This window comes from Dama dama, chromosome 14 (genome assembly GCF_033118175.1).
Source record: "Dama dama isolate Ldn47 chromosome 14, ASM3311817v1, whole genome shotgun sequence".
In the NCBI taxonomy this organism is placed as follows: Eukaryota; Metazoa; Chordata; class Mammalia; order Artiodactyla; family Cervidae; genus Dama; species Dama dama.
Window position 1 is genome coordinate 24,807,655 of NC_083694.1, and position 27,366 is coordinate 24,835,020.

General features: G+C 46.9%; 2 protein-coding genes across 4 annotated transcripts in view; one reads left to right on the top strand and one right to left on the bottom strand.

Annotated features, from left to right (window-relative positions):
• The window catches only part of CAPN2 (calpain 2), a 57,444-nt gene extending 40,756 nt beyond the window's left edge, over positions 1–16,688 (top strand). The window contains exons 10-21 of the mRNA XM_061160127.1: positions 160–329; positions 2,060–2,071; positions 3,245–3,456; positions 4,558–4,594; positions 5,533–5,598; positions 7,021–7,078; positions 10,028–10,092; positions 11,050–11,118; positions 11,606–11,684; positions 13,542–13,658; positions 13,919–13,977; positions 15,725–16,688. Of these exons, the coding sequence (XP_061016110.1) occupies positions 160–329; positions 2,060–2,071; positions 3,245–3,456; positions 4,558–4,594; positions 5,533–5,598; positions 7,021–7,078; positions 10,028–10,092; positions 11,050–11,118; positions 11,606–11,684; positions 13,542–13,658; positions 13,919–13,977; positions 15,725–15,748 (968 nt within the window). The 3' untranslated portion in view covers positions 15,749–16,688. The remainder of the gene's footprint in view (positions 1–159; positions 330–2,059; positions 2,072–3,244; positions 3,457–4,557; positions 4,595–5,532; positions 5,599–7,020; positions 7,079–10,027; positions 10,093–11,049; positions 11,119–11,605; positions 11,685–13,541; positions 13,659–13,918; positions 13,978–15,724) is intronic.
• A 1,381-nt stretch (positions 16,689–18,069) lies between these two features.
• TP53BP2 (tumor protein p53 binding protein 2) overlaps positions 18,070–27,366 on the bottom strand; it is a 66,441-nt gene continuing 57,144 nt past the window's right edge. For all 3 annotated transcript variants that reach the window (XM_061160126.1, XM_061160124.1, XM_061160125.1), the window contains 3 exons: positions 25,170–25,336; positions 21,540–21,739; positions 18,070–18,991 (listed from right to left, as the gene is read on the bottom strand). In XM_061160126.1, coding sequence (XP_061016109.1) covers positions 18,950–18,991; positions 21,540–21,739; positions 25,170–25,336 — 409 coding nt within the window. In that variant the 3' untranslated portion in view covers positions 18,070–18,949. The remainder of the gene's footprint in view (positions 18,992–21,539; positions 21,740–25,169; positions 25,337–27,366) is intronic.

Below are 27,366 nucleotides of genomic sequence, written 5' to 3' on the forward strand. Positions count from 1 at the left end.
CAGATGGGCTGCTCACCAGCCCTGGTCTCTGGTTCCTCTGCCATCTCCCCCGGATCCTCACCCCACTCCCAGCACCCTCCTCCCCCCATGCACATCTGCCGGGCCGGGGGTCCATGTGTTGTGTGTTGGGTGACTGACCTCACCCCTCTCTGTCTGCAGACACTTTCTGGATGAACCCTCAGTACCTGATCAAGCTGGAGGAAGAGGACGAGGACCAGGAGGACGGGGAGAGCGGCTGCACCTTCCTGGTGGGTCTCATCCAGAAGCACCGGCGGCGGCAGAGGAAGATGGGCGAGGACATGCACACCATTGGCTTTGGCATCTACGAGGTATGGGGGCGGGGCGTCCGCGGGGGCGGGGCATCAACGGGGGGTGGGGCTCCGTCTTCCCTTCCTTCTTGGCTCTTCTCAGCCTGTGCCAACCCCAGAGGCAGACCTGGGGAGGGGACCCCAAACCAGAAGCTTGGCCAAGGAAAACCAAAGCCAGGGTCCGGGCCAGTCTTAGAAGAGGTCATGCAGGGAGGTCCCTGCAGTTGGTCTGTGTCGCTGGAGGCCCCCTTCCCCTGCAGCCAGCTTCCTGAGGTCCCACGCTATCAAATAGCCTCTGTGGCCCTTCTCACATCCCCAGGCCTGGCCCTCTGGTTGGTCACCAACCTCTAGTAAATCGAACAGAGGTGAACTGAGGACAGAGCATATGGAACCACACCGGGAACCAGCGTGAGGGCAAGAACTGAGCCAGCAGGTGCCACTCTGGTCCGAGTCCACAGAGCGTCTGCTCTCATGGCAGAGCGCTGGGCAGAGGAGCAGTTAGTTGGTCATAGGCTTCCGTCAGGGCTGCACTGGTGGAGCCCGGCCCCCGTACAGGCACGCTGACTGCCCCCATGTCCTTTCGTCTGGAAGTTTGCAACATAAACCAAAGTCCAGCTCAGCCACAGTCAGAGAGCAGCCACGTCATTGCCCGCACTGGGTGCCCTGCCCATTCCTTTCTACAGCACAAAGAAAAGTTTCCCCCAGTCTGGGGTGAGCAGTGGAAGAATAGGGGTGAAAGGAGGACTTCAGAGCCACTGAACTGGGGTGCACATCAGGGTGATGGGGGGCCCTGGTGATGTGCTGGAGCTGGCTCACTCTTCCTGGCCCCACCTTTCAGTGAAGTCAGGTTGGCAGCCCAAAAATGACCCTGGCAAGGAGTGGGCAGTATTTACACTGTAGAAATTAGCAAATATTGCAAATCAGCATTCCCACCATACCCCAAGAGCCGGGCTCCCAGCACAGCACATGTGAGTCAGGCACAGTGTCAGAGAGAAGGCTCTCTGCTCACTTCACTCATCAGGGCAATGATCTACCTTCTCACACCAACAGGTGGAGTTGGGCAAACACCATCTTTGCTAAAAATGCACACAATTTCAAGCTCCTCAGTCTCTGAAGTAGGAGCTGAGGACTTCAGAGCTGGGAGAAAATAACCACCAGAAAAATACAGACTGAATTGTGTGTGACACACAGCCCACCCTTCCCCCCGCCACTCACAGGCTAGGAAATCTAGCCATGGGCTGTGAAAGCTGAGAAGGACCTGGGGGTCGTTTGTTCCCATTTTAGAGATAAGGAGACGCAGGCCAGAGAAGGGAAGTGACTTACTTGAGAAAATACAGATGGATGTGGCCAATCCGATCACCTGCTGGCTCCAGGCCAGAGCACACCCTGATGCTTCTTCCAGAGGCTCAGCCCTGTTTTCCCTGGGGGGAGGCAGGGTGTAGGCTTTGCTGCAGGCAACGGGGTAACCTTGGACAGTCACCTCACAGCTCCAGGCCTCAGTTTCATGCTCCATAAGTTAGGAATGGTGCTAAGGGCTCATCCTCATTATTGCCAAGTCCTAAGAATTTCTTTTAATTTTTTTAAAATGTGAGATGCTTTGAGTTCCTTGGAAAATAATTACTTTGATGACTTAGTTATTATTACCAAGGCTACAGAAGGAGTGGTGTAACAAAGGAGACCATCTCAGTGGTGACATTTCTTTCTGGAGCTCTTCCAGAGTCTGAATTACACATGCTTTCCTTTATTTGCAGGTTCCAGAGGAGGTACGTCTGGCATGCGACAGCCCCCATCCTTGGGGCTCAGGTTCACCAACCAGGAAAAGGCTTAGACTGCTGGCTCTGGGGTCTCGTGAAGCCTGGGCAGGGCCTTGTGTCTATGCAGAGTGAATGCCCACCCCCGCCCCCTGAGCCCTGGTGAGGTTGTTCAGGTCCTAGGTCTCAGGGTCTAAGTGAAGGAGGAGGCATCCGGTACAGTCTCCATGGAACGTACTTTCTCCCCGAGGCCAGCAGAGTCGAACATGTTTAGTCCTGGGTGCAGGTTCCTTGCTCCTGGGACTGTGGGAGACTCTTCTCGGAGTCCTGTAGTGCTCCTAAAACAAGCTAGAGGGACTTCCCTGGCTGTCCAGTGGTTAGAACTCTGCACTGCCAGGGCAGGGGGCGCAAGTTCAATCCCTGGTCGGGGAACTAAGATCCCACCTGCCTCATGGCGTGACCAAAACAAAAACTGGCCAAAAGAGAAAGGATGAGCCCTGCAAGTGGTATTATAAGAAGATGGGGGAACACAGCAAGGGACCTGGACCCCGTTCCCAGTTCTGCCACTCGCAGGCTGTGTGACCTTGGACAGTTTACCTGTCCTCCCTGAACTTGAGTTTCTTTGTCAGTAAAACTGATCAACCGTCCACCTCGCCAGATTGTTGGGATGCATTGAGAAACGTGAGAGCACTTAACAGGCCCACAGTTAGGCTTCACTGAGTGGTGAGATGCACAGGTGCGGTGTGTCTTTAAAGGCCACAGTTATTCGAGTCGACACACACGAGGCAGAGCAGCTAGTGGCATCCTGGGTCTTTGTGGGTGCTGTGGACAGGTGACACCCCGGGCTTGGGAGCTGGGCCCCCTCCTCACCCTGGTCCTGTCTGCTGGTGTCAATGTGTCTACACCACACAGAACCGAGAAGATCCCAGCCGTGTGGACTCTGATGTCCCCGGGTCATTGGAGGAAGGCTGAGGACCTCTGTCCGAGCAGAGAGATGGGGTGTCTGCAGACAGTGGGTGAATGTGGGTCCCCTGTTATGTGTGTCTCTGAGCTGCTGTTTGGGCTGGAAGGTTTGCTCTTTATCCCAGCATTGTGGCTGGGATCCTCTTATCTCAACAATTGGAGAGGGCGGTGCTTGGAGCCCTTCCCTCCATCCTCTCCCACGTGCTCCTCTTTCTTCACCAGTTGACTGGACAGACCAACATCCACCTCGGCAAAAACTTCTTCCTGACAACCAGGGCGCGGGAGCGGTCAGACACCTTCATCAACATGCGGGAGGTGCTCAACCGCTTCAAGCTGCCCCCCGGGGAGTACATCGTGGTGCCCTCCACCTTCGAGCCCAACAAGGACGGTGACTTCTGCATCCGGGTCTTTTCCGAGAAGAAAGCCGACTACCAGTAGGTCATTCAGCCCTCCTCCTCCCCGCCCCTTGTTCCTGGCCTGCCTGGAGCAACCTCACTCCTCTGAACGTCAGTTTCTTTTTCTGTAACACCTGCCGGCATTGGAATGACACGGTCCTGTGTCAACCTCAGTCCTCTCCCAGGGAAACCTCAACCACCCCACCCCCCACCACCAACTCTGCCATCTCTAGGTCTCTAGAGAGCTATTAAAGGACTCTAGTGCTGTCGTCAATTCAGCAAGGACTATAGCCACTCAGGATCTTTGGGGTTAGAAAGGGGTGGTGGCAGAGCCAATCGCAGAACCCAATTTCACGGCCATGTCTCCGAATGTCCACCAGCAGGGGCAGTGCCGGTGGGATCCTTGTGTTCCCAGTCCGCCGGCCTGGCAGAGCCGAGGGTGTAAGTCTCTCTCCCCCAGGGGGACATCTCACCTCTCAAAGGTGTCCACCTTCTTGTCCCAGGATATTAATCCTGATTCCAGCTGTCAGCACCAAGAAGTCCTCGCATCCTTCCTTCTGTGAGGCATCAGCATGGTAGACAGGGCTCTTGGTGGTCTAGTTTGAGATCCCAGCAGCCTGAGAGAGACCCTCCTGGGCTTAACTTCCCTCCCTGTGGAGCAGAAGGACCCAGCCCTGCACACAGGCCTGTGTGTGGGATAAACCAGCCAGTGCCTGAGCTTCATTTGAAATCTCCCCCAGGCCTCCCTGGCTGTGTCTCCTCCTGCCCTTGGCAGAGCAAGTAAGCAGCAGGGTATGTTGATTCTTGGTGTGAAGATTTACGAGGGCAAAGAGTGTTTCCAAGGGAACCTAAAAGCTGTTCTCCAGGCCCGAGCATGACCGCCATAGTACATGGGAAGCCTGTGCTCTTCGATGAAGACCAAAAACTAGGGACCAAAAACATTCTGACGCTCCCAAGTTTTTTTTAGATCGTTTCTGCTTTAATTTCTGCTGAAATTACGGGATGTGTTGTCACAAAAACTTGGGATGCAGAGAAACCCCCTGTGCCCACCCCATGCTGGGTGTAATATCCCAGTTCCATTTTAGCAGGGATTTCTGCCCACTCCCTCTGCAGTAACACACACCTTCCTTCTGTTTCTAGAGTTGTCGATGATGAAATCGAGGCCAACCTTGACGAGGTACCGTAACTGAATTCCATGCCCTCTGTCCCACACAGCCCAAGAGGAGAGGAGCAGAAAATAACCCCAGGGGTTTCGGAGGCCCCTGGGACTTCAGGAGCACAGCTTGAAACTGGGGTGTAGCCCTGGCCTAGGAGTCTGAGGGTGCCTCCTGCCCTGGCAGCTCTGGCCGCCACATGGGGCCTGGGTGGTGCCCTGGGCGTAGCCCACAGGTGTGGGTGCCATGGAGGATGGGACCTCCCAGCTGCTCTGAGCAGTAGGTCGTCTTATCACTCCTCTTTCTGGACCTCAGTTTTCTCATCGATAAAACAAAAGTGCTGCTCAAGATTTCTCAGGTTCCCTAGAGTCCCCAGAGTTGTGATTCGGGGTAAGTCTTGAGGGCTTTGAGGGCTACAGCTCAGGCCTTTCAGACTTGGCCCAGGTGGAGAAAGAAGAGCATGCAGAGGAAGGAGTGCTCTTCCAGCCGTCCCGATGCCCGCCATGGCTCGATGATTCTGTTACTCGCAGCTGCTGAGGCTCCAGGCTCGTCACCTGTCCTCAGTGAGACACAGAATGATTTCCAACAGCCTCATGTCTGCTCTTGACATGGTCAGCATCCCTCCAGAACTTGCCAGCTAGTCTTTATGCTTCTGAGCACTCATTAATTAGGCCATAAAAGTCCATTTCAGTGGAATGTCGGAGAGGATGTCTATGTGAGAAATGAGAGTGTAACTCCCTCTCACATAGTATATAGATTTCCTCTCGTAGGTTTTAACAGAAAAAATTCTTTTATTAATTCCTCACCTGTCCTTAATCTCAATCCCAGTAACCTTAGAATTCAGGTCCAAGAGAGGGAGAGAGGGTACCTGAGCAGGGAGGGGAGGCCACCCTGGAAGGGAGAGCAGACATCTGCTGGTCACCCTGTCTTACCTCACTCCTGGGCCTCCCTCGCCTTGCAGATTGACATCAGCGAGGACGACATCGATGATGGATTCAGGAGACTGTTTGCCCAGCTGGCCGGAGAGGTGAGTGGTCCCCAGGTCCCTGTTATGTGCCCTGCTTTGATGCCAAAGAAGAGACAGTCTTTGTCCTCAAGGAGACTTCCATTTAAGCAGGGAGCAGAAACAAAAAACAAACAGAACAAAAGCAAAGAGGAGTTGCAAATGGAACTGAGGTTTCCGCCGAGATTCCTTGCTAACGGCCTCCCTAGAATCTTTGCGCATCAGTCACCAGGGGCTTCCGCTGTCCGGTCAGCGGAGATCCTCCTACCTGAGGACTCCAGGCCTCTCCTGTGGCTGTGTCGTTTGCTCTCTGCCACTGTGACCGAGGCGTGGAACTCGGCCCCTTCTCCTTGATTCCCACAAAAACATTTGGGGAGATGGAGGGTCTTTAATCTCAAGGATGTAAGCAACAGAGTACCAGACGTCCCTGTTCTTTAAAAAGAAATCTCTCAGATACTTGGGCTTCTGTCCACTACAAAGTTAATGGGCCTCTTGTTCCAACAACTTCAAAAAATGTCATTCTCCTCCATATATGGAGGACTCTAGCTCTTGCCAGTGGCCACCATCGACTCACCTAGGCCTCCTCATCAAAGACCTGAAGCAGGCACCACCTGCTTCCGCATGCCTCCTGGTTTCTAATAGAAGGAGCATCACAGAGATCTGTTTCCCCACTAATTGAATCATACACACTGAGACACACACATACACACCCCCCACGAAGGCACAGTGTCAATCTTGGTCTCAAATAATAGGGCTTGTCCCCCAGTTACAATATGTGTACGTGGACAGAGGCACCCACACCACTCCTGAGGAGCTCTGGCATAGGGGCCACAGAGAACATGCTGGACCAGTTCTTGGAGACAGCTGGTTCCAACTAACGCCACAGGAAGCCAGGTCTGGGTTTTAAAGAGAGAGGAAGGCATGCTGTGTGAGAACTGAGTGTAAAGGCTGAGCCTAAAGACCACAAACGTGGATAGAGTGGAGGATTTATTCTTTACGTTCTCTATAGCAAGGCAATGGTGAATGAACTCTGCCTGTTTTCATGTTGTACATTAAAGCACTAACTAAAATTCGGGCTGTGGCTGTGCTACTTATAGTGCTGTCTGGGGGTGGCAGCATCATCTCCTGGGAGCTTGTTAGAAATGCACATGCAGGACCTCCCTGGTGGTCCAGTGGCTAAGACTTCAGGGGAGCACTGGTTCGATCCCTGATTGAGGAACTAAGATACCTCTTGCCACACAGCAAGGCCAAAAAAATAAATAAATGAATAAACAAAAAATTAAATGCTTTAAAAATAAAGTAAAACATTAACATCTTTAAAAAACAGAAATGCGCACGCATAGACCCCAGGGCTCCACTGGAGCAGACACCAGTTACACACCTGCTGCTCTATGCTACACACATCCCAAGGAAACCAGTAATGACACTCTGGTTGTGTGTCCACAGGATGCAGAGATTTCTGCCTTTGAGTTGCAGACAATCCTGAGAAGAGTGCTAGCAAAGCGTGAGTATCCACTCCTTGCAAATCCCTCATCCTTCTCGTCCTCCTGCAATATGACGGGACACGGGGATCCTTCCCTTTCCCATCTCAGCTATTGTGATGGCTGAACCATCATTCCCACTCCTGCTCAAATACTGCCACCACCAACAAAGAACTGGATGAAGGAGGGTCTGCTCAATGTGATTTAAAAAAAAAGAAAGGGCAAAAGTAGGACTTCACTGGTGAGCCATTGGTTAAGACTCCTCACTCCCAATGCAGGGGGCATGGGTTCCCATCCCTGGTCAGGGAACTAAGATCCCACATGCCACGTGGCTTGGCCTAAAAAGGCAAATGTTTCTTGAATCTGGAGGTCAAGTTTCCATGACCTACTAGCTCTGCAGTCTAAATGAAATTAGGTAACCTCCCTGACTCTCGTTTCTTTATCTGCAAAATGGGCACATTATTACGTATCTCTTCAGAGTGACTGAGATGACATATAGGAATTGAGTAGCACCAAGTCTGGGCTCTGTAACTGGTGGCTGTTACCATGATTAACTGATAAGAAAGAGTGCGTGAGTCCAGACGAAGGGAGCCAGAAAGCACTCCCCACCGCTGGCCTCCTAGCTGTGTTCAGTGGGGAACGACTGACAGAGTGGCACTAGCTCACTGATTAGCCAGGATGAAAAAATGCATGATCTCTCTTTCACTCAAGGGGATGGCATTAAAAAGGCTCATCTCCCAAATGTGTGTTTAAGTGCGCCTGGTCGGGCCAGTTCTTATTGGGAGAAATGTCACTTCAGTTGACCCAGTGGACCGGGCAAGTGGCTTCAAGGCTGCAGAAATGGCTGCTTTCAGCCTGGGCTGACGGGCTTCCACAGAGAATGGACAGAAGTGGGTGGAAGCTTGAGAAGGAGCTAGAGAGCCATGGTCCTCACATACCCTTTCGGGTTTCACTGCTTCTTAGGCAAAAACTAGGGCTTCCCAGATGGCTCTAGTGGTACAGAACCCACATGCTTATACAGGAGACGTAAGAGACACCGGTTCGATGCCTGGCAACCCACTCCAGTATTCTTGCCTGGAGAATCCCATAGACAGAGGAGCCTGGCAGGCCACAGTCCATAGGGTCACACAGAGTAGGACCCGAGTTAGCACACATGCAAGCGAAAAATAACAAGGGATGGATGGTCCACCTCCCCACTGTTGATCACCACTGCAGAGGTTAGAAGGTGTCTACGCGTGCACACGCAGACATACACACATAGAGGCATTTGCCCCTCAAGTTATCACGAGAACTATGCTGCTTTGATAAGACAGCAGTCTGCTGAGCAGGGTCTGTAGAGTATCAGGAGTTCTCAGACCAAATCAGAAACAAGTGAGTATGTTGTTTGGTCTGAGTGTCAGTCTGGGAATTGTCTCCAGAAGTCCCAGGGACTTCACTCTGGCTCAATCCCAAGAGATGAAATTCCTCCTCTGGAAGCCAAAGAAGGTTCTAGACCAGCAGGGTCTTCCATCACAGTGGATTGGAACAACACACCCTTCATGGGAACCACCTGTGGCCTTGGAACAAAAGGCTGCTTTTGAGTCTCTGTGATTCGAGACGCTACAGTTAGAGGGTCGATTGGCCAGAAAGGCTGGGCCAGGGCAGGGATTCACCAAGACACATCCCGGTCCTAGGCCCCCCTCCTCTGATCTGGGGGTGACGAGAAGATGGTGTTTACCCTCAAGGCCGCCAGGCACAAGTGAGGTCACGGCTCTTCAGCTGTGTGGCCGTCATGAGCCCAGGGACACTGAGCCTCATTGTTTCTGCACAGATGTGGGGAGGGGGAGGGGAGGGGTATGGCCAGCTCAGATGCAGCTGCTCTTTGTTGGGGGCACAGCAGTGGCCGCCCCCCCACCCCTACCCCGGCACCTCAGAGCTCGGTACCTTCCCCTGAGCAACACCGGTGACTTCTCTTACTGCCCAAGGGCCCCATGCACCGTCTTGTGCCCACACAGAGCAGGGGTCAGTGCCCAGAAGGACAGCTTTGAGACAGGTTAGGTCCTAACCTTTCATGGCAAAAGAGGTAGGCTCCCTTGAAGGCTGTGGGAACAGACTCACATCTGTGACGAGGTGCTCACTCCACCTACTGACCACCAACTACACGGGATCACCTTCCGAGTGACTCATCCAGGAGAATACAGGATCCAGCCCTCAGTTCCCACCCAGCTGGGGACACAGAGGACCCCTGAATGCCTGCAGACAGATAGTTATGTAAACATCTTCCTCTTCAGGGCCCAGCCTAGAATGAACACATGGGGCCTCCGATCTGTCCACAGGTGGCTTTGCACTTAAAGACCCAGACCCTTATCGTCCTGTTATTTATTTAAAAAACAATTGGCCTTCCTTGGCGGTCCTGTGGTTAAGACTCCATCTTCCAATGCAGGGGGCAAGGTTTCAACCCCTGGTCGGGGAACTAAGATCCCACATGCCATGTGGCATAGTCAAAAAAATTTTTTAACAAATAAAATTTTTTAGAAAGCTCTTATTAAAATCCTGAGTGCTCCATGGCTAATATACAGAGAAGTCAAAAAAGGTAACATATCTTTGCACTGTCCCGGTATCGTGGCCATCAGCCTCATGTGGCTATTTAAAATAACGTTAAGTGGCTCCTCCCGTGGCTCAGAGGTAAAGAACCCACCTGCAATGCAGGAGACGCTAGAGACACTGGGCTCCTTCCCTGGGCGGGGAAGATCCCCTAGAGGAGGAAATGGCAACCCACTCCAGTATTCTTGCTGGGAAAATCCCATGGACAGAAGAACCTGGTGGGCTACAGTCCATGGGGTCACAAAGAGTCAGACGTGACAACAACATAGCACACCCAAGTGGATCCCATGTCAGGGGTGCAGATACAGGGTGTCCCTGTCCCCCTAGAAGGTCGTGTTGAACTGCACTGCTCCACAGGATGCTCCTCTCACACTTCTTTTGTCTTCTAGGCCAAGATATCAAGTCTGACGGCTTCAGCATCGAGACCTGCAAAATCATGGTGGACATGCTCGATGTATCCTTTAACAGGCCCCGAGGACAGAGGCTGGGGGGGCAGTGTGAAACTCCACTCCGGGAAGATTCAAACACACGCTTCCTTCCCCTCACAGCGGCCAGCTGTCCCCGCTGGCTGAGGTGTAGGGCTGTCGTCAGCACTGACCTCTCTCGCTGGGGAAATCCAGGGAACTTCAAAAGAGGGAATGTGAGATGCCACATCCCCCAGCCCCCCATCACCACCCCCACCAGAGGCTGAGTGGTTCCTGGGCTCTTGAAGAAAATCCCCAACAGCACACCCACAATCGCCTTCCCAGAGCAGTTTGGACTTGTTACCTCTAGGGGAACAGTCCCTAAACTGTGGTATTTCTGATGTGAATATTTCCCAGCCATGATTTTTCTTCCTGATTTCTAAGATCGCCCCCGCCCCCCCAACAAGAGCACAGTCCTTCCTCTTTGCTCTGGCCCCTTCCTAGGCCACCACCCAGCCCCGAGGCCGACTCATCACCCATCCAGTGTCCTTCCTGCTTCCTGAGAGGTGCTGGGCAGGAGTGGTCTGGGTGGTCTAAGCTTCTCTGAAGTTTCATCTAGGGGGCTCATGGCACCTGCTGTGAGCTCCCCTCACAAAAGGCCTCTTAGAAATAATAATTCTCCCCAAATGGGCAAGGGCCAGGCCATTAAAAGCCACCTGAAGCCTCTGCATATCATCCGACGGCTCATTGCTAGCAGGACCTGGGGCCTTCAGCAGACCACCCCCAGACCAGTCAGCACGCAGAGTCAGGGGGCCTGCAAGTCTCTACTGGGCCCTTCCACCAGCCCTTAGATGGAGGTCTAGCCTGTGTGAAAAGTGGGAAAAGGGCCTTCTGCGAGAGATCCTTGTGGATGACTGGGGTTACCAGACTCCCCAGGGGAGAGGACAGAGGAGGTGACTCAGCCCAGGTGGACCCAGACTCTGGGAGCTTTCCTTAACTGAAGGCAGTCGGATGGGAGTGGCAAACTGGGACTGAAGGAGTTCTACATTCTCTGGACGAAGATTCAGAAATACCAGGTGAGAGCCCATGAAGGCTGGGCAGCAGGGGTGGTGGGTCTGTGTCGGGATGTGGAGGAACAGCTCCAAGGGGAGGGGATTGTACCTGTGATGGAGCTCAGAATGGGTGCAAAGAGGTCAGGGCAAATTAAGTGGTATACCTCCTGTGTTATGGACTGGAAACGGGGTCATCTAAAAGCCACCATCAGACACCCTGAAAAGGTTTGTATAACTGTAATCCCTTGTAGTTTGGGTTTCTGACAGCTCAAGTGCAAAAATTACAGAAGATAGTATCAGGGCTCATGTAGTTGGCTAGGTGATTTGATGGGCTTATTTATAATCCAGCTCACACAAAGAGGCAAAATACCATTTAAGGCTGAAACGTGGATGATTTTCCAGGGCCCAAAGTAGAGGCAGAGACCTGGAAACACCCCAGCCCCACTTAGCACACAGCACAGAGGTAACTTGCTGCCTTTCAGGTCATGATTTTCTGTTTTGCATGTTCCAGAAAATTTACCGGGAAATCGATGTGGACCGGTCTGGAACCATGAACTCCTATGAGATGCGGAAAGCATTAGAAGAAGCAGGTAATACTTCCTCACTGTATTTTCTTTCTTTTATCTGTAGAACATGCGGAAACTTAGACTATATGATACAAAGCTTGGTAAACTATGAAATAAAGTAGGCGCTGGTTCAATACAAACACATCCTTTTCATTCACCTTTTAAAAACGAATTGGTAAAATGAAATGGAGTCCAGGATGTGTCTGCTCTCTAAGGCTTCTTGAATCCCATTTCCCTCTGAGGGCCCTGGCGGGTTGCAGGCAAAGTCAGTTCTCAACAGACCCACCACCCCCACTCCCCACCCTGTTCAGGTGCAGAGCTGGTCCAGCAGAAGTGGGGTGTCCAGCTCCACCCTTTAGTGAGTCCCTAACAGAATGTGATGGCCATAAAAAAGGACACGAGCTGTGGGAGTGGGAGACTGGTGTGGGGACAGATATGACAACATGAAGTTGTTCATTCGATGGGATAATGCTTCAGCAGAGACCCCCAATTAAGTGGTTTAAACAACATACACCGTTCTCTCACATAGCAATTCAAGCTCAAGTCGTCCAAGGCCAGGATGGTGTGTCCTGCTGTCAGGGACCCAGGTTCCCTCTGTCATATTGTGTCACCAGCCTGCAGAGCATTGCCTGTATCTGCAGGACCAGGACAGCTTGCCAAAGCCACATACTAGCAACAGACTGACAGAAGGAGGGAAAGACGGTCTCCTTGTCTTCATATATATATGGGCTTCCCTGGTAGCTCAGCTGGTAAAGAATCCACCTGCAATGCAGGAGACCCCAGTTTGATTGCTGGGTGGGGAAGATCCCCTGGAGAAGGGATAGGCTACCCAGTCCAGTATTCATGCGCTTCCCTAGTGGTTCAGGCAGTAAAGAATCTACCTACAATGCTGGAGACCTGGGTTCAATCCCTGGGTTGGGAAGATCCCCTGGAGGAGAGCATGGCAACCCACTCCAATACTCTTGCCTGGAGAATCCCCATGAACAGAGGAGCCTGGCGGGCTACAGTCCATAAGGGCTGCAAAGAGTTGGACATGACTGAGCGACTAAGCGCACACACACACACACACACACACACACACACACAAAGTATTTATTATCTGGCTGCTTGCAATCTTCCTTGCGTCATATGAGGTCTTTCGTCATGTTATATGGACTCAGTAGTCCGTGGTGTGTGGTCTCAGTTGCCCCAAGGCATGTGGGATCTTAGTTCCCCAACCAGGCATGAACGCGTATTCCCTTCATTGCAAGGTGGATTCTTAACCAGTGGACTACCAGGGAAGTCCCGGTCTCCTTGCCTTTAATGGCACACATCACTCTGTACACAAATCCCAGTGCCAGGGCTTAGTCACAAGGCCTCAGAGGACTGCAAGGGAAAATGAGAAATGTAGCCTGAATTCTAGGCAGCCATGACCTGCTAAAAATTCTACTACCATGGGAGACGTCCTTGGTGGTCCAGTGATTAAGACGTCACACTCCCAAGGCAGGAGGTCTGGGTTCAATCCCTGGTCAGGGAACTAGATCCCACATGCTCCAACTATAGAGCCCACATGCTCCAACTGAAGATCCCGAATATGGCAAAAAAGATCCTGTGTGCTGCAGCTAAGACCCAGGGCAGCCAAATTAAAAAAAAAAAATTCTACTACTGTGGAAAAAGGGAGAATTAATATTGGTTTAGCATGAAGAGTTTCTGCCACATCCATCTGGCAACGGCAGAGGCACTGGGTTTGCAAAATAAACAGTCTCACAGCAGAGCAGCCAGGGGGACCAAAACAATGACAACTGTCATCTAAACTGCCCTGCCGGGTCCCCAGCCTATACACAGAGCCCAGGGGTGCAATCGAACACCTCACCATCAGTTTGCTTATTCATTTAACTTCAGGTTTCAAGATGCCCTGTCAGCTCCACCAAGTGATCACCGCCCGGTTTGCAGATGACGAGCTCATCATCGATTTTGACAATTTCGTCCGGTGTTTGATTCGACTGGAGACACTATTCAGTAAGTGCCCACTGTGGGAAAAGACCCATTTCAGCTCTCTCGGCAGGAAAGCAGCTTACTTTTCCTCTTGGGGTGAAACAACCTGAGCCAGAGACGAGTCTGTTCAGCTGAGAATGGAACTCCTTCTTTAATCTGGGGATAGTGGGAAGAAATCATAGCTGTGACATTCGATGAAATCAGCTGCCAGTCTGGGGAAGAGGATAATGTGATCTTTGTTTCAGCTCCCTCATTTATGCGACATCCTCTTTCTGCCTCCACAGGGGTATTTAAGCAGCTGGACCCCGAGAATACTGGAATGATCCAGCTCGACCTTATCTCTGTAAGTCAGCAGCCTCCCAGCCCCGACTCCTAGGGGAGAAATGCTGTTACCGGGGTGACAGAGGCCTGGAGCTTTTGGTCTGTCAGGGACAGGCTGTAATGGTTATGAGATTCCCCAACTGCACTTCTGTTTGGTTGTTCCCAACTACCTATTGATTCTCCAATCCAAGAAAATACACCTGGCTCCGCCTGCCATGAGCTTTGCCTTGAGAATAGCACAAAGTTAGAATAAGGAGAGGGTGGCTGCAGAATGCCTCTTAGAAAAATGACCTGCTAATTAGCATGCATGGGAGAAGGTGCTTATGCAAAGAAGTGCTTTGGCTTAAAGTTAAGTGGGTCTTAACATCTGTCATTCTTAGTTCTGCTTAAAAGGACTTTCTGAGCAAATTACTTTTCTCCACTTCCTCTGCCCTTAAAGTAAAACAAACAATAGTGAATAAGCTTGCCGTATGTAATAATTGTATTCATATGGTCTGGAACCCCAGTTAACAGCCACCTATAAAATGATCACCAATCCAAATTCAGTTGGTAGGCCAGTTCCACAGAAAGCAAAGCAAAAAATGTTCTCTTGTCATCCAAAGACGGAAAGTACTCTCACTTCAAAGGAGGTCACTGGGGTTACTTTCATCCTCGCAGGGCCCCAACCTGCTTTTCCTCTGTCTGAGGGGGAGCTGAGCTTGGAGCAGCAAGGGCTACCTACAGAGGGCGGGTGGCATGACCAGTGCTGAGGGGGATGGCCTGATCCCATGGGCCAGAGAGGAGCAGAGTGGCAAGAAGGACAGGGGCTGGGGTGGGAGGATGAGGGACTGGCACTTCTTTCCTTGAATTTAGAACTCTGGAGGAACCCAGCAACTAAATGATTCTTTCACTCTGCTATTATGCATTTTAAAGTAACATAAGCCAACTGCAGATACATTTTAGCTGGTTCCAAAGAACACTAATTTGCTTAAAACTCATGTAACCCAGGAAATAACTCTCCCCTGAGACTGCAGTTAAGGTAGAGGCATTCCAGTTGGGGCCTAAACATGCCACGTGTGACGTTTACAACTGTAGGCCCCTTTATCATTCTCGATGGAAATATTCCTCCCCGGCTGCCACCGTTCCCTACGACCAGCCCACTCACACCACCATCCCCATTTCCTCTGAGAAGTATCTTACCCACTGGCTTTCCATCCTTTCTAAGCCTTTCCTTTTACAGGTCCCTGGAGTTCTCCACACTTTTTTTTTTTGCTAAGGCAGTAACAGCAGGAAGATCTCCCCTTTGGTTTGCCATGATGGTCAACCTTGCCTGCAGGTTAGACCTAGGAAGCTTTAAAAAGTCCTGATGTCCAGGCCCATTCCAGACTTAATTTCATTAGAATCTGGTGCAAAGTTCCCAGATTGCTCCAATATAGAACTAAGGTTGGAAACCACGAGTTTAAGGGTTTATCCACACCCCAAGCTAACCTCTGATGTGACACTTTGAGGCAGAGAGGTGGAAATGCTAATTCAAGTGTCCAAGTTTCAGGTTTCATGTGCTTCAGTCAACCCTGTAATTCAATTCATGACCACCTTATTCAATTAACCACTTTTTACTGCCCTGTAAAAAGCTAGACTCTAGAAATCAGGTAGAAAAAATGTGAGTTAGTGCAGTCATATCTTAACCCTTAATCAGCTTTTCTGGTGCAACAGTCAATCTTTCAAAATAATCTACACCCTTTGAGTTTAAAAAGTGATCCCTGATTTCTTTTTTCTTCCTTTCCTCACAGTGGCTGTGTTTTTCAGTACTTTGAAGTGATAACCAATCTGCCTGAAGACTTCTCATGAAAGAAAATCAGCTGAGGATTAAGCCTCCACGGAGAAACTTTTTATCTAGATCTTGAAATTATGGGAATATTTACTTAAACTGATGATTAGAGCTGAAAATGATACTGTCGACTTGAGAAAGCAGCACTTTCAGATATCAAAGTAAAAGATTTGCATATAATCATACTAAATGAGTTCTTAAGCCTTGACAAACTTAAGAGAAAACCTTCCATCTGTATATAGTATACACTTTTTACTTTTACACACTTTCCCGTTTAGAGCAATATTAAATCAGGAAAAACTGCAGGGAGGTGTTGAACAGCTGAGCTTAATTGAACATTTAGTCAACCTCAAAGGACACAACGTCCCTGCCAGCAATAGTTAAAGCAACTTCAAGTTTAAAAATGCAGCTGTGACATCTACCAAACAGTTGTCCAGGGATTTCTCATTGCCCTTGAGTAAAATGGAAAAATATGATGCATCATGAAGGGATCCCAAGAGGCCAGGTGCAAAGCACATCTCAGTCACTGGGTTAAGTAAGAGATTTTACATAACATTGATCGGTTAACCAGCATGTCTTAACTCAAGTGCCGGAGTGCATCTGGTCTTAACACACTGAGCGTTATGATACCAAAAGGATGCTCCTCTGGCTCAGCTGAAGCACTGACCCAACCTGGGCATCTGTCCACAAGCCCACTGTGATGGAAGACAGCACAGCTGTTCGCCGCCCGCCTCAAACCTTCCCGAACTTCCCCGCTAGCGTCCATGCATGGACTGGGGGGACGTCTCGTAGCAACCCCCAGGGAGACCACCCGAGCTTGTTTCCTGGCTTTACCTTGGGGAAAATGCTAGTGACATTATACAAATACTGCCTTGTTGCCTTATCTTCTTCCAAGTGTACTGTTCAATAAAGAGTCGCCCAGGCGATCCCACGTGGGTGCTGTTCTTCCTGGAGAGGGGCAGCAGTGAGCACCCCCCAGTCACAGCCCATCCCACTCCAGCGAGGCGCGCGTGCTCCCTCCGAAAATGCCTGTATTGGGAGGAGGGGCCTGCTGATCTACCATTTCATGGAACTGTAGAACTTTGTAAAAATCCAATTCAGAAGCTCTGATGATTGACCCTAAAGTTCGCTCCAATGCCTGCTGCTGCTTGGTCTCCTGAACAGGCACCAGCAGTTTCGTGCTGTGCCTGCCACCCGCATGTCCCTTTGGTGGAGGGGGCAAGAGAGATCCGGGAAGGCATGCAGCTAAACCCCTGGTCAACTGCTGGGGATCCTTGAGGGATGGTGGACGGGAAAGATGACTAGGAGAGAGGTGAACGGCACTCACTGGCTACTGGCCTGACCTCTTTTGATGATTACCACTTACTTCCCAAAGTCAAATCCTAAGAACACATAGCTGCTCACGTTGGGCCCACCTGAGATAATCTAGGATAATCTCCCTATTGTCAGGTCAGTTGATTAGTAAATTTAATTTAAATCTGAAAAATCCTTGGCAGTACCTAGATTAGTGCTTGGTTAAATAACCAGGTGTCTCAGGCTGCTGTAAAAAGATACCAGAGGCTGTGCAGCTTAAACATTTACCTCTTCATGGTTCTGGAGGCTGGGACATCCAAGACCAAGGTGCCAGCAGATTCAGTGTCTAGTGAGAATGGCAGCCTTCTTGGGGTATCCTCACAGAGTATACTAGACTTTTCCTCTTATCAGGACACTAATTTCATGCAGCCCCACACTCATGTAAACCTAATCACCTCCCAAAGGCCCCACCTCCAAATACTATCACACTGGGGGTTAGGGCATCGACATGAATTTTAGGGGGACACAAATATTCAGTCCACACAGGACAAGAATATGGGGGACTGGAGGGGCATCTTCAGAATTTTGTCTACCACACAGGTCCTCTGACATTTCATCCATGTTTTCTCTATTCACTGTTAGTCTGAAAGGCACAGAATGTTCTGCTGGCTACCTTCCTTTCTTGCTACAATTTACTACTGGTAAAAATGTCTAAGGAAACGTGACCACTGGTTTTCTCACCTGTATCTTCTAATGAATGAAACAGTTTTACTATGCAAAATGAGGTCCCAAACAATTCACAAACTTGGTAACATATTAATGTGCAGGCTGGGTCTATATAACTTTACATCCTGTAACTCAATGTATGAAGAATCTGAAAAAATGAGGACACAAACAGCCTGTCAGAAGCTTTAGGTAAAGGTACAAGTTTCTATCACCATGGCCTCTAAGAACTTTTATAAAATGTCTTCATTCCATATCAAAGACCACCACAAAAATCACAAATTGCAAAACTGAGCAAAGAAATACTTGTATTTAATCACATGGCTGGTAAAGAAATACTATTTTTCGGCAGAGTATGATATTCCAATGACTTAGGAACTTGAAACACAGTTGTTAATGACATAAAAAACTAAAGCCAGTAAAAAGCTTAGAGTCAAAAAGTTTAATTTTATTGCAATTGTTTTTAAAGTCAACTATCATCTTGACAAATATCATGAGTAAGTCTATAGCAAGTCTCTAATTTCTGAGATACAAAAGACAATAAATATAGATTCAAATCTCAGCCTAAAAACAATCTAAATCTACCTGTAGTGTAGTGTGGTTTCAATATTTCAAAGATACGGCACTACAAGGAATCACACCATCAAGTTATTGCTCACAGACAACCATCAAACAGTCCTTCTCAGACAATACACAGTGGGCGGCACCTTTGGGCCTCCATCGAGTCCCCCGCGGGCCCGCTGTTCTGGGGGATAACCAGAAATGGCACCATGGGGGCACTGGTCCTTCTGGTGGGAGCTCAGGGATGTGGCAGGTGCTGAAGAACACCAATGGAAGCAGGCCATGAAGCTGAGCCCCCAGTAGTCCAATAAGTGGTCCCATTTCTTGCAGAGAACAGGATTGTCACCATGTATCTCTCGGAGTACAACACAGGGCACCTTGCCCAGCACAGTGCACCAGCTTCTTGCCAAGCTCTGCTCCATCGAGCTGAGCATCCTTCGCCAAAAGTGGCTGCTCCAAGCCTTCATCTGTTTCCAGAGCTCCTTCTTCATGGCTTTCAAGTTACTGTCATTAAAACGAGTCTTGAGAAATTTCTGCCACAAACAATCATACTGTTTCTTCTTAGTGGTAACAGAGGTTAATTCTTCATGAACTAAACATCTGCAAAGTTTCAGGCCAAGCTCCTTTGTCTTGGTTTAATTCTTGGGTATAGCTGTTAAAAGAATTTTTAAAATATTTACATATGCACAGACATGGGAGTATAACACACCTTCAAACAATTATGGGGGGGGGGGCGGGGTGTGTGGATGTTGATGTCACAGGAGAGAAATTAAACCAAAGAAAGGACTCTCTGCCATGTGAAGCAACCAAAGTAGCTGAATAACTCTTGTTGTCGTAGGGGTTCCCTCAAGAGCAACACCCATGGTGCAGAGATACAAAATCTGGGATGGCTCAGAGCATTAACTTCCTCTACGCAGCCTACTGAACTGTAAATCAAATCCAACAAGGACCACAAAGACTAGAAGTGACTTGCAATACTCTATAACCTCCAACACGGATAACTTCCGTTCTGAGGGAAAAGATAAGGAGTTGAAAAGTCTCTTTTAACTTTATGCACAATGGACATCACATGGTGTCATGGGACTGGAGACTGTCATGAATGAAATGCCACAGACTAAAAATCTACAGATTTGAGGGAGGATAAGTGGAGTTTTTTGTTTTAGGATCTTGTGCTTTTGTGTTTTCCATAACAAGAGCTGAGAAGGAGAGTGTTCATGAAGCCAAGAGCAAGTCAAACTAGTCATTCAACTGGCAAACAAAACAAAACCCTTCCTCCTCCCGCCTTCTCCTCCTCCAGACAAAGGGAAAAAAAGAAAATCGAATCAAACTTCAAGCCAAAACTGACAGGTTAACTGAGGAATCAATGTTATATCAAGGACTGCTTCTCTCTGTGAGGAAAGATACTTGGCCAGTACAATTTTCAAAAGTTGTATGTGAGCCTCTGACTAAAAATCCAACATTTAGGCAATTTTCTTTTTAAAAAAACTTCAAAAGAAACCCAAGAAAGTTGTGTAGAGGCCACTTCTATCTAGGAAAGATTTCCAAAGGACTAAGAATATTTAAATGTTGCATTAAAATGAAAATCTTCAATCCAGTCCACTGATTTCAGAACCTTTGAAAGCCATACACAGGAGGAGAGCTTGGTCTCTGACCAAGTGCTTCCACACTTGGAAATGAATCATTCTCCCCACGTTTCAGTAACCACTGGACCTCTCTGTTAGAAAATTAAAGTAAGACCCAAATAAGCAACTACCTCTAAGAGGCAGAGCTTTCCCCAAGAAACTATAAGAAGTAAAAGTACACATTTGCTCTTGGTGTTCATTAAAGAAGGAAAGTGGCTGCATGTAAGAGATTATGCTTCTCTGGCACTAAAAAGTCTTTCTAGAAGCAAACATGAGGGCTGGAAAGAGAAGCATCTCTATATTTCTACTATCGTCTGGTAATTTGAAAAACTTTTTTAAAGGGGCTCCATGGCTTGTTTTGTTTTTTTCCATTTTCATTATGATCAGATGAATAAATATTATCCACACCCCAAATGTTTACTTAATAATAAATTGTGCTCCCAGAAAGACAGCAATCAAGATGAAAGTGAAAGTGAAGGTCGCTCAGTATTGTCCGACTCTTTGCGACCCCATGGATTATACAGTCCATGGAATTCTCCAGGCCAGAATCCTGGAGTGTGTAGCCTTTCCCTTCTCCAGGGGATCTTCGCGACCCAGGGATTGAAACCAGGTCTCCTGCATTATAGGCAGATTCTTTACCAGCTGAGCCACAAGGGAAACCCAAGAATACTGGAGTGGGTAGCCTATCCCTTCTCCAGTGGATCTTCCTGACCCAGGAATCAAACCAGGGTCTCCTGCATTGCAGGCAGATTCTTTACCAACTGAGCTATGAGGAGTCAAGATGCATGAAGTCATTTACAACTGTACACCAAACAACAAAGGAGAAGAATGAGTCAGAATGAGGAGACATGGGCCAGAATCCAAGCTCCGGGTCCCAACACAGGAGTCATTTCAGCCATCTCCCCAGAGAGTAATGCCCAGGCAGAGGGACACCCAGATGCTCCCTGGTTTAGGACCTCAAGCTGGGCAGAAGCCCTCTGCAGGCACAGACCATGCTGGCCTGACAAATGATGAGAATACAGTAAAAATATCTCCCATTTGCTGTACATTAGACTCCGTCCAACTACACTAGCCTTTCCCTGAAAATACCCCCAGAATGTCTGCCCGAAGAGAGTAGCCCCTTGAGACTAATATAGATATGTTATTGGTTTATATGTGCTGGTATGATTTGATTACTTTCTTGGTTTATATGAAACAAAATTCAACGGTAGAGCAAGAACAAAGAATCTGGCCTCCGATGCCCTGTTCAAACTCTAGCAGATTCACAAATCCTGACTTAAATCCAAAATGTATTTCAAATTTCATAAGCTCAATTCCCATCACATTGTCCAATTATCTTCACTCTATTTATAAATGAAGACAGAACCCCAGACTTCTAGGGGCTGGTAAACCTGTAAATATGCTATTGATCATAATAGGAATCACTGGAAATGAGGTTCTGGGTCTATTTTTAAGACTATCAAAAATGTTAAATTCTACTTCTCATTAACAAAGGGCAGCAGGCCGCACTGAATCTACACTACACGGCAGTTTTCCCCAAGCCCCTCTCTGACACACACAAAGACATCATTCACTTACTCCCAGCAAATTGCGTGGAACGTATCCTTCCTTGTCGTTCAGGCGGGCCCACCACCATTCAATCTCGTCTTCGTCTTCCCTGCGCACGATTGTCATGCAGTCTCCTTCCTTCATGGGCAGCTCGTCATCATTCTGAGGTTCATAGTCCCAGAGCGCATAAATGACCCCTTTATTCATTATGCCCATTTTCTCCTGAACTCCTAAAATCATGTAAGATACAGCACAGAGTAAGTAACTCAGAGGATACCACGCTCAGAACCTGCAGCTCCATGAAACTAAATGAGAAGTAATGGGGACCTGCTGGAATGGGAGAAACTACTACATTAAACATTCAACAAATAAACTTCCTGGGGACTGGGGAAGGAGAGGAAGGCCGCAGGGTAGAAGGAACATATAAATGACAAGTTAATGTATGCTATCAGCTTTAAACCAGCTCTAAAACTAACCAACACTTTATAAGCAGCTCTCAAAACTACTCTCACACAGAATACAAAAGCAATTATAAACCCAGGAATGAAAAAAACAACTGCTCAAGTCTAGAACATTAAAAAAGTGAACCAGCCATCTGTCAAATTTTAGCAGACTCACTAAGTGTGATGACCAAGCAACTCTGGGATCATTTTTGTTCTCTACCTAAAACTTAAAGCAGGCAGAGAAAAAACAGTGTTGTGCCTGTTAAAGTGGTTTCTATCAATTTCCAAATAAGGAAAGATGGAAGAAAAATATATATAAAATGTTAGAATGCAGAAATAGGGACAGGTATTAGGATATAAAAGTCTATGTATAGTCAACTTGAATGAGAATCAGAATTCTAAAGGTCCTTAAAGTCCACAAACTGGGGGAAGGAAAAAAAAAAACCCCAAATGCTCATTTTTTACCAAAGTTAACAAAAGATTTGCAGATCAACTAGGACTGCAGGTTTCATCTTTCTCCATTTATACCTCCCTATCCTCTAAGGTGACGCTAATAAGGAGTAGCAATCATCAACAGGCAGGCAACACAGGGGAAGGGGAGGAGGAATTAGACAACAATCTCCTGAGCAAGGCAGACTTCATTATTATTTTCACTTTTTAGAAAAGCCAGGAAAATAATCTGCTTGCTTATGAATAGTCAGGTCTTTCAACCTATGTGAACCTAAATTATTAATTATAAACTTATTTTTCCTGTGTCACTGATGTAACACACGCTATTTGTCTCTCACTCTGGGCAAAACTAGAAATTAAATCATTCTTTTCCAAAAGAAAGCTCTGCCTCTCTAGAGGGTCAGGTTTCTACTCATGGGGACAAGTGAATTTCCAACCTTCCTGTTTATATAAGACATGCAATGCAAAATATGAGAGATTCACAAGGACAATGAGACTTGACACAACCATGATTCCACTAAGTTTTAAAGCTGGCCAGATTTGTTATCAGTTTGGGATGGAATGATGCACTTGAAATAACAACTTGAGTCTCAATTCCAGGAAAATCATTAGACATGAAAGACAATTTCTCATTGTTTATCAAACGAAGAGTTACAAATTATTGTTTTAAACAGTTTCTGAGGGCCTAAAAACATGCTCCACCTCACTGGTAATTTGGGAAATGCAAACTAAAGCCACAATGGGATAGGATTCCAAACCCACCAAAGGTTAAATAGAACATGCTTGACAGGCCTCCCTGTGACCTGCGACTACTTCTAGGGACACCAGGAGATGAGGACAAAAATGGTCACCAGGGCAGAAAGAAGGAAGCAAGGAAGAGAGAGGGAGGGCGGGAGGAACAAAGCGGGAAAACAAACCAATGTCCGCCCGAAGTAAAGTGGAAATATAACTTGTGGTAGAGTCCCAAAGTGGAACAGCAGCCCAGTGAAAAGAAACGTCAGCTACAGGCAACACCACCAATGAATCTCAAAAGCCACAGTGAATGAAAAAAGAAGCCAGAGCATCACTGGTATGGTTTATTCTATATAAAGGTCAAAAACAGGTGGATAAACAGTATTAGTTGTAGGAGTCATACAGCGGTGATACAACTATTGTTATCAATTCCAGGGGGCGGTCATGTCCCCATCGATGGCTGAGAGAGCTCAGGTTCTGTTTCCCAGGCTGGATACCTGGATGCTTCACTGTGTTCAGTCTAGTAGCGTCAATAGCATCTAGTACGCATCAGAAATGCTCTCAGTATCCACGATACATTTCACAAATTTTTTAAATTTCTGGTCAATATGTCCTTAAATGTTTTTAAAAATCATATTTCTTACTTAAATATAGCTCAATCACCAATATGAGCCATATTTTTTTAATATATGTTTTTAATAAAACAAAACACATATTATATAACGCTGATTTTTAAATACATCAAAATTATTCTTCGATCTAGAGTTCAGAACATAAACAGTAAATGATCATAATACCAACAATAAAAACTAAAAGCTAAGCGATAAAGAAGAGAACCTGCGATCTGTGATTCTTCCTCTGTCTCCCTCCCTTCTCTCCTAGAGCCTGAAAACAGGCCTAACGACACATGGAGAGCAGTCAGAGAAGACGTTTCACCTTGGGCACTTTCCCATGTCTGATGCTTGAGTGGTTCGGGTCCTGGGACCTGCTGCCTCATTTGTCTCTGGCTTTATCCTTTCTCCCTTCCTCTCAAGCCAGTCTAAAACAAATACTAACCTCAACTTCTAAGATTTGTAAATAAAAAAAATTTTTTTCCCTGTAAATAACAATGCCAACCAACATCTATCCATCTAAAACTTCAAGTCCATTTTTCTCTGGGTACAGCACTGATGTTGTTATCCATTAGAATCATAAACTCAAAAATAAGAGAACAAAAGAGTCAAAACATTAGCTCTAAAGTATATGTGGTCTACTTTGTGACAAGTCTGATTTAGCAGGAAAACTTGAATCAGTTGGATTCTTATTCCAACAATTCATTTCTCTTGATCATCTTAGAAGGGGGGAGGAGAGTTCTGTGTACTTATGCACAAAGATACAGCATCATTTGCCAAGTACTGAGGTCTTACTAGAGGATCTTTTGATGGTCAAAAGCTATTAATCTCGCTAGATGCAATGCTGCATCACTGTCTTTTGTTGGTAAAGATGTCCCTGACAATAGTTGCTTCTAGACACACACACACACAGACACACACACACACACACACACAAAAGCTGCATTCACATTTGAGATCAAGCCTGCCCTATTTTCAATGCCTAGGACAATGTACCAACACAAAATGCTTTCCCAAATAATAAGTGAAAGTAGCTCAGTCGTGTCTGACTCTGCGACCCCATGGACTACACAGTCCCTGGAATTCTCCAGGCCAGAATACTGGAGTGTGTAGTCTTTCCCTTCTCCAGGGGATCTTCCCAAGCCCAGGGATCGAACCCAGGGTCTCCTGCACTGCAGACAGATTCTTTACCAGCTGAGCCACAAGGGAAGCCCAAGAATACTGGAGTGGGTAGCCTATCTCTTCTCCATTGGATCTTCCCAACCCAGGAACTGAACCAGGGTCTCCTGCATTGCAGGCGGATTCTTTACCAACTGAGCTATCAGGGAACACACAAATAATAAGAACACTTATCAAGTGATACCCTAAAGATATAGGATACACGAATGCAGTAATCAATACGTGTGCATCTAGTTGCTCCATACCATACAGAAATTGCGAGCACTGGGTGTAGCCTTCTTCCATCTCCTCACACTTATCAGCAGCCGTCTGCATGTCACTGTAGGTCATGGCGAACACAGCGGCTCCTGACTCCACCAAGAACTTGCACACCTGGACGTTGTTGCAGGAGGCAGCGCAGTGCAGCGGGGTCCTGCGGAGAGGGACACAGCAAGGGCTAGAGACGCTTCCTACGCTGAACGACAACTGCTGCGACAGAGGATCTGCAGAGAGAGTTCTCGAGTCTGTCATCTACCAAGCCCCTTCTGCAAACCTTTCACACAGATTTTTGAAAATCAGTTAAGCACAGATATCTGAGCCCATCTGAGAATCACAGAGCCACAGAGGTAAATGTCAGAGTGCTGGACTATACCAGGGCCGGGGCAGCATGGCAGGTGAGAGGAATCGAGCACCGGAGTGCAAGGACATGAAATGTGTCTGATAATCTAAAGCAGGATAAAATGCATTTAGTTCCACGCTCTGCAGCATCCAGTCTAATTATTTCTGCCACAGTGGAGGCTGTAAGTCTTTGACTAACAGGCCTTTCCTCAAAACATGCACCTTTAAAATCCCTTTTGAAGGAACTAAGTTGCATCTAGAGAACCCCCTTCATCAAATGCTTAAAATCCTTACTAAAACTTAATTGGGAAAAAAAAATCGCCAATTCAATTTAGACCAGAAAAAATGACTGTAAAATACACATTTCAATCTCTGGTGAGCAGATACTTATGAATACCATGACAGAGAATCTTCTCTAGCACCTCAAATGTTTTGTAATGTATTATAAATGATTCCAGATTCATAGGAAAGGTGGAAGAGTCAGGACCACTGCTCAAACTCAGAAGACAGGCTTGAGGACATTAATCAGGCCCTGAAGTACATGAGATTTCACTTCTTTACCCTCTTCTTTCCTCCCCTCATCATTTTATTCCCTTTGGGTCTTTCGGAATAGAAATTTATTTCCTATCACCCGTCCCAATCACTGTGTTCAATAGTTTGGTGAATATTACTATAGATTTTTGAACTGCATGGCTTTTTTAATAGTGAATAATTACACATAATCTAAACTCCCAATATTAGGAAAACAAAGGCATTATGACACATTAAGAATTTGTTTTGCTTATGTTATAAAGTTAAACTAAAAAAGTAGGCATAAAAAAGACAAATAGTACATGTTATCACTTATATGTGGAATCTAAAAAATAAAACAAACAAATGAATACAAAAAAACATGCAGACTCACAGAGAACAAACGTGGTTACCAGGGAGTAAAGTGCAGCAGGGAAGACAGCAAGCAGGGATCAGGGACCGAGAGGCACAAACTGCTGTGTGCAAAATAAATACGCCACAGCACAGGAGACAGAGCCAGTATTTTAAAAGTAACTATAAGCAGAGTATAATCTATAAAACCTTTGAGTCCCTATGCTATACACCTGAAACTAATATCGTAACTCAACCATATCTCAATTTAAAAACACAAAACTCTACTGAGAGCTAAACTAAAAAAAAAAGAGAGAGAGACATAAAAAACTATATATATATATGTACACACACACACACACTCATAAATGAGCTTGAAGGAAATATATTAAAATACTGATGGTGGGGTACACATGGCTTGTATTCCTCTTATTTCTCTGTTTTTGCATGTTTCCATATTGGGCCCATATTTTATACATATTAATTTTTTTAAACTACAACCAAAATGCTTCTCAGAGTATCATTTATAACAAAACAAAAAATTGGAAAAACAACAAGGAGGAGACAGTTACAGTAAACAAGTCACAGCCAAGTGGTAGGAGAAGAAACTTTTTCAAATCTATGCATATGGGTGTCTGCAACTTATGTGTATACATGTAAATTTGATATTACAATTATTTCCATATCAAGAGAAAAAACAACCTATAAAATTAAAATACCTGAATAAACATGGTGTGATTTACAACTTAAAAAAAATTTCCATATAGAAAGAAGTAAATTTTTGGTATTTTTTCCAAAAAGAAAGCATATCATAATTTAAAATTTTGTTTTTTCAAAAAATGAAATACAAAATTTACTATCCATTCAGTTATCCTGATAACTACAGTTATCAGGATTGACAGTAACTTATTTGGGCCTTTGATATTATTAGTTAATAATAATGCACTATCTTATGAACACTAATAGTCATCATTTGCGATAGTA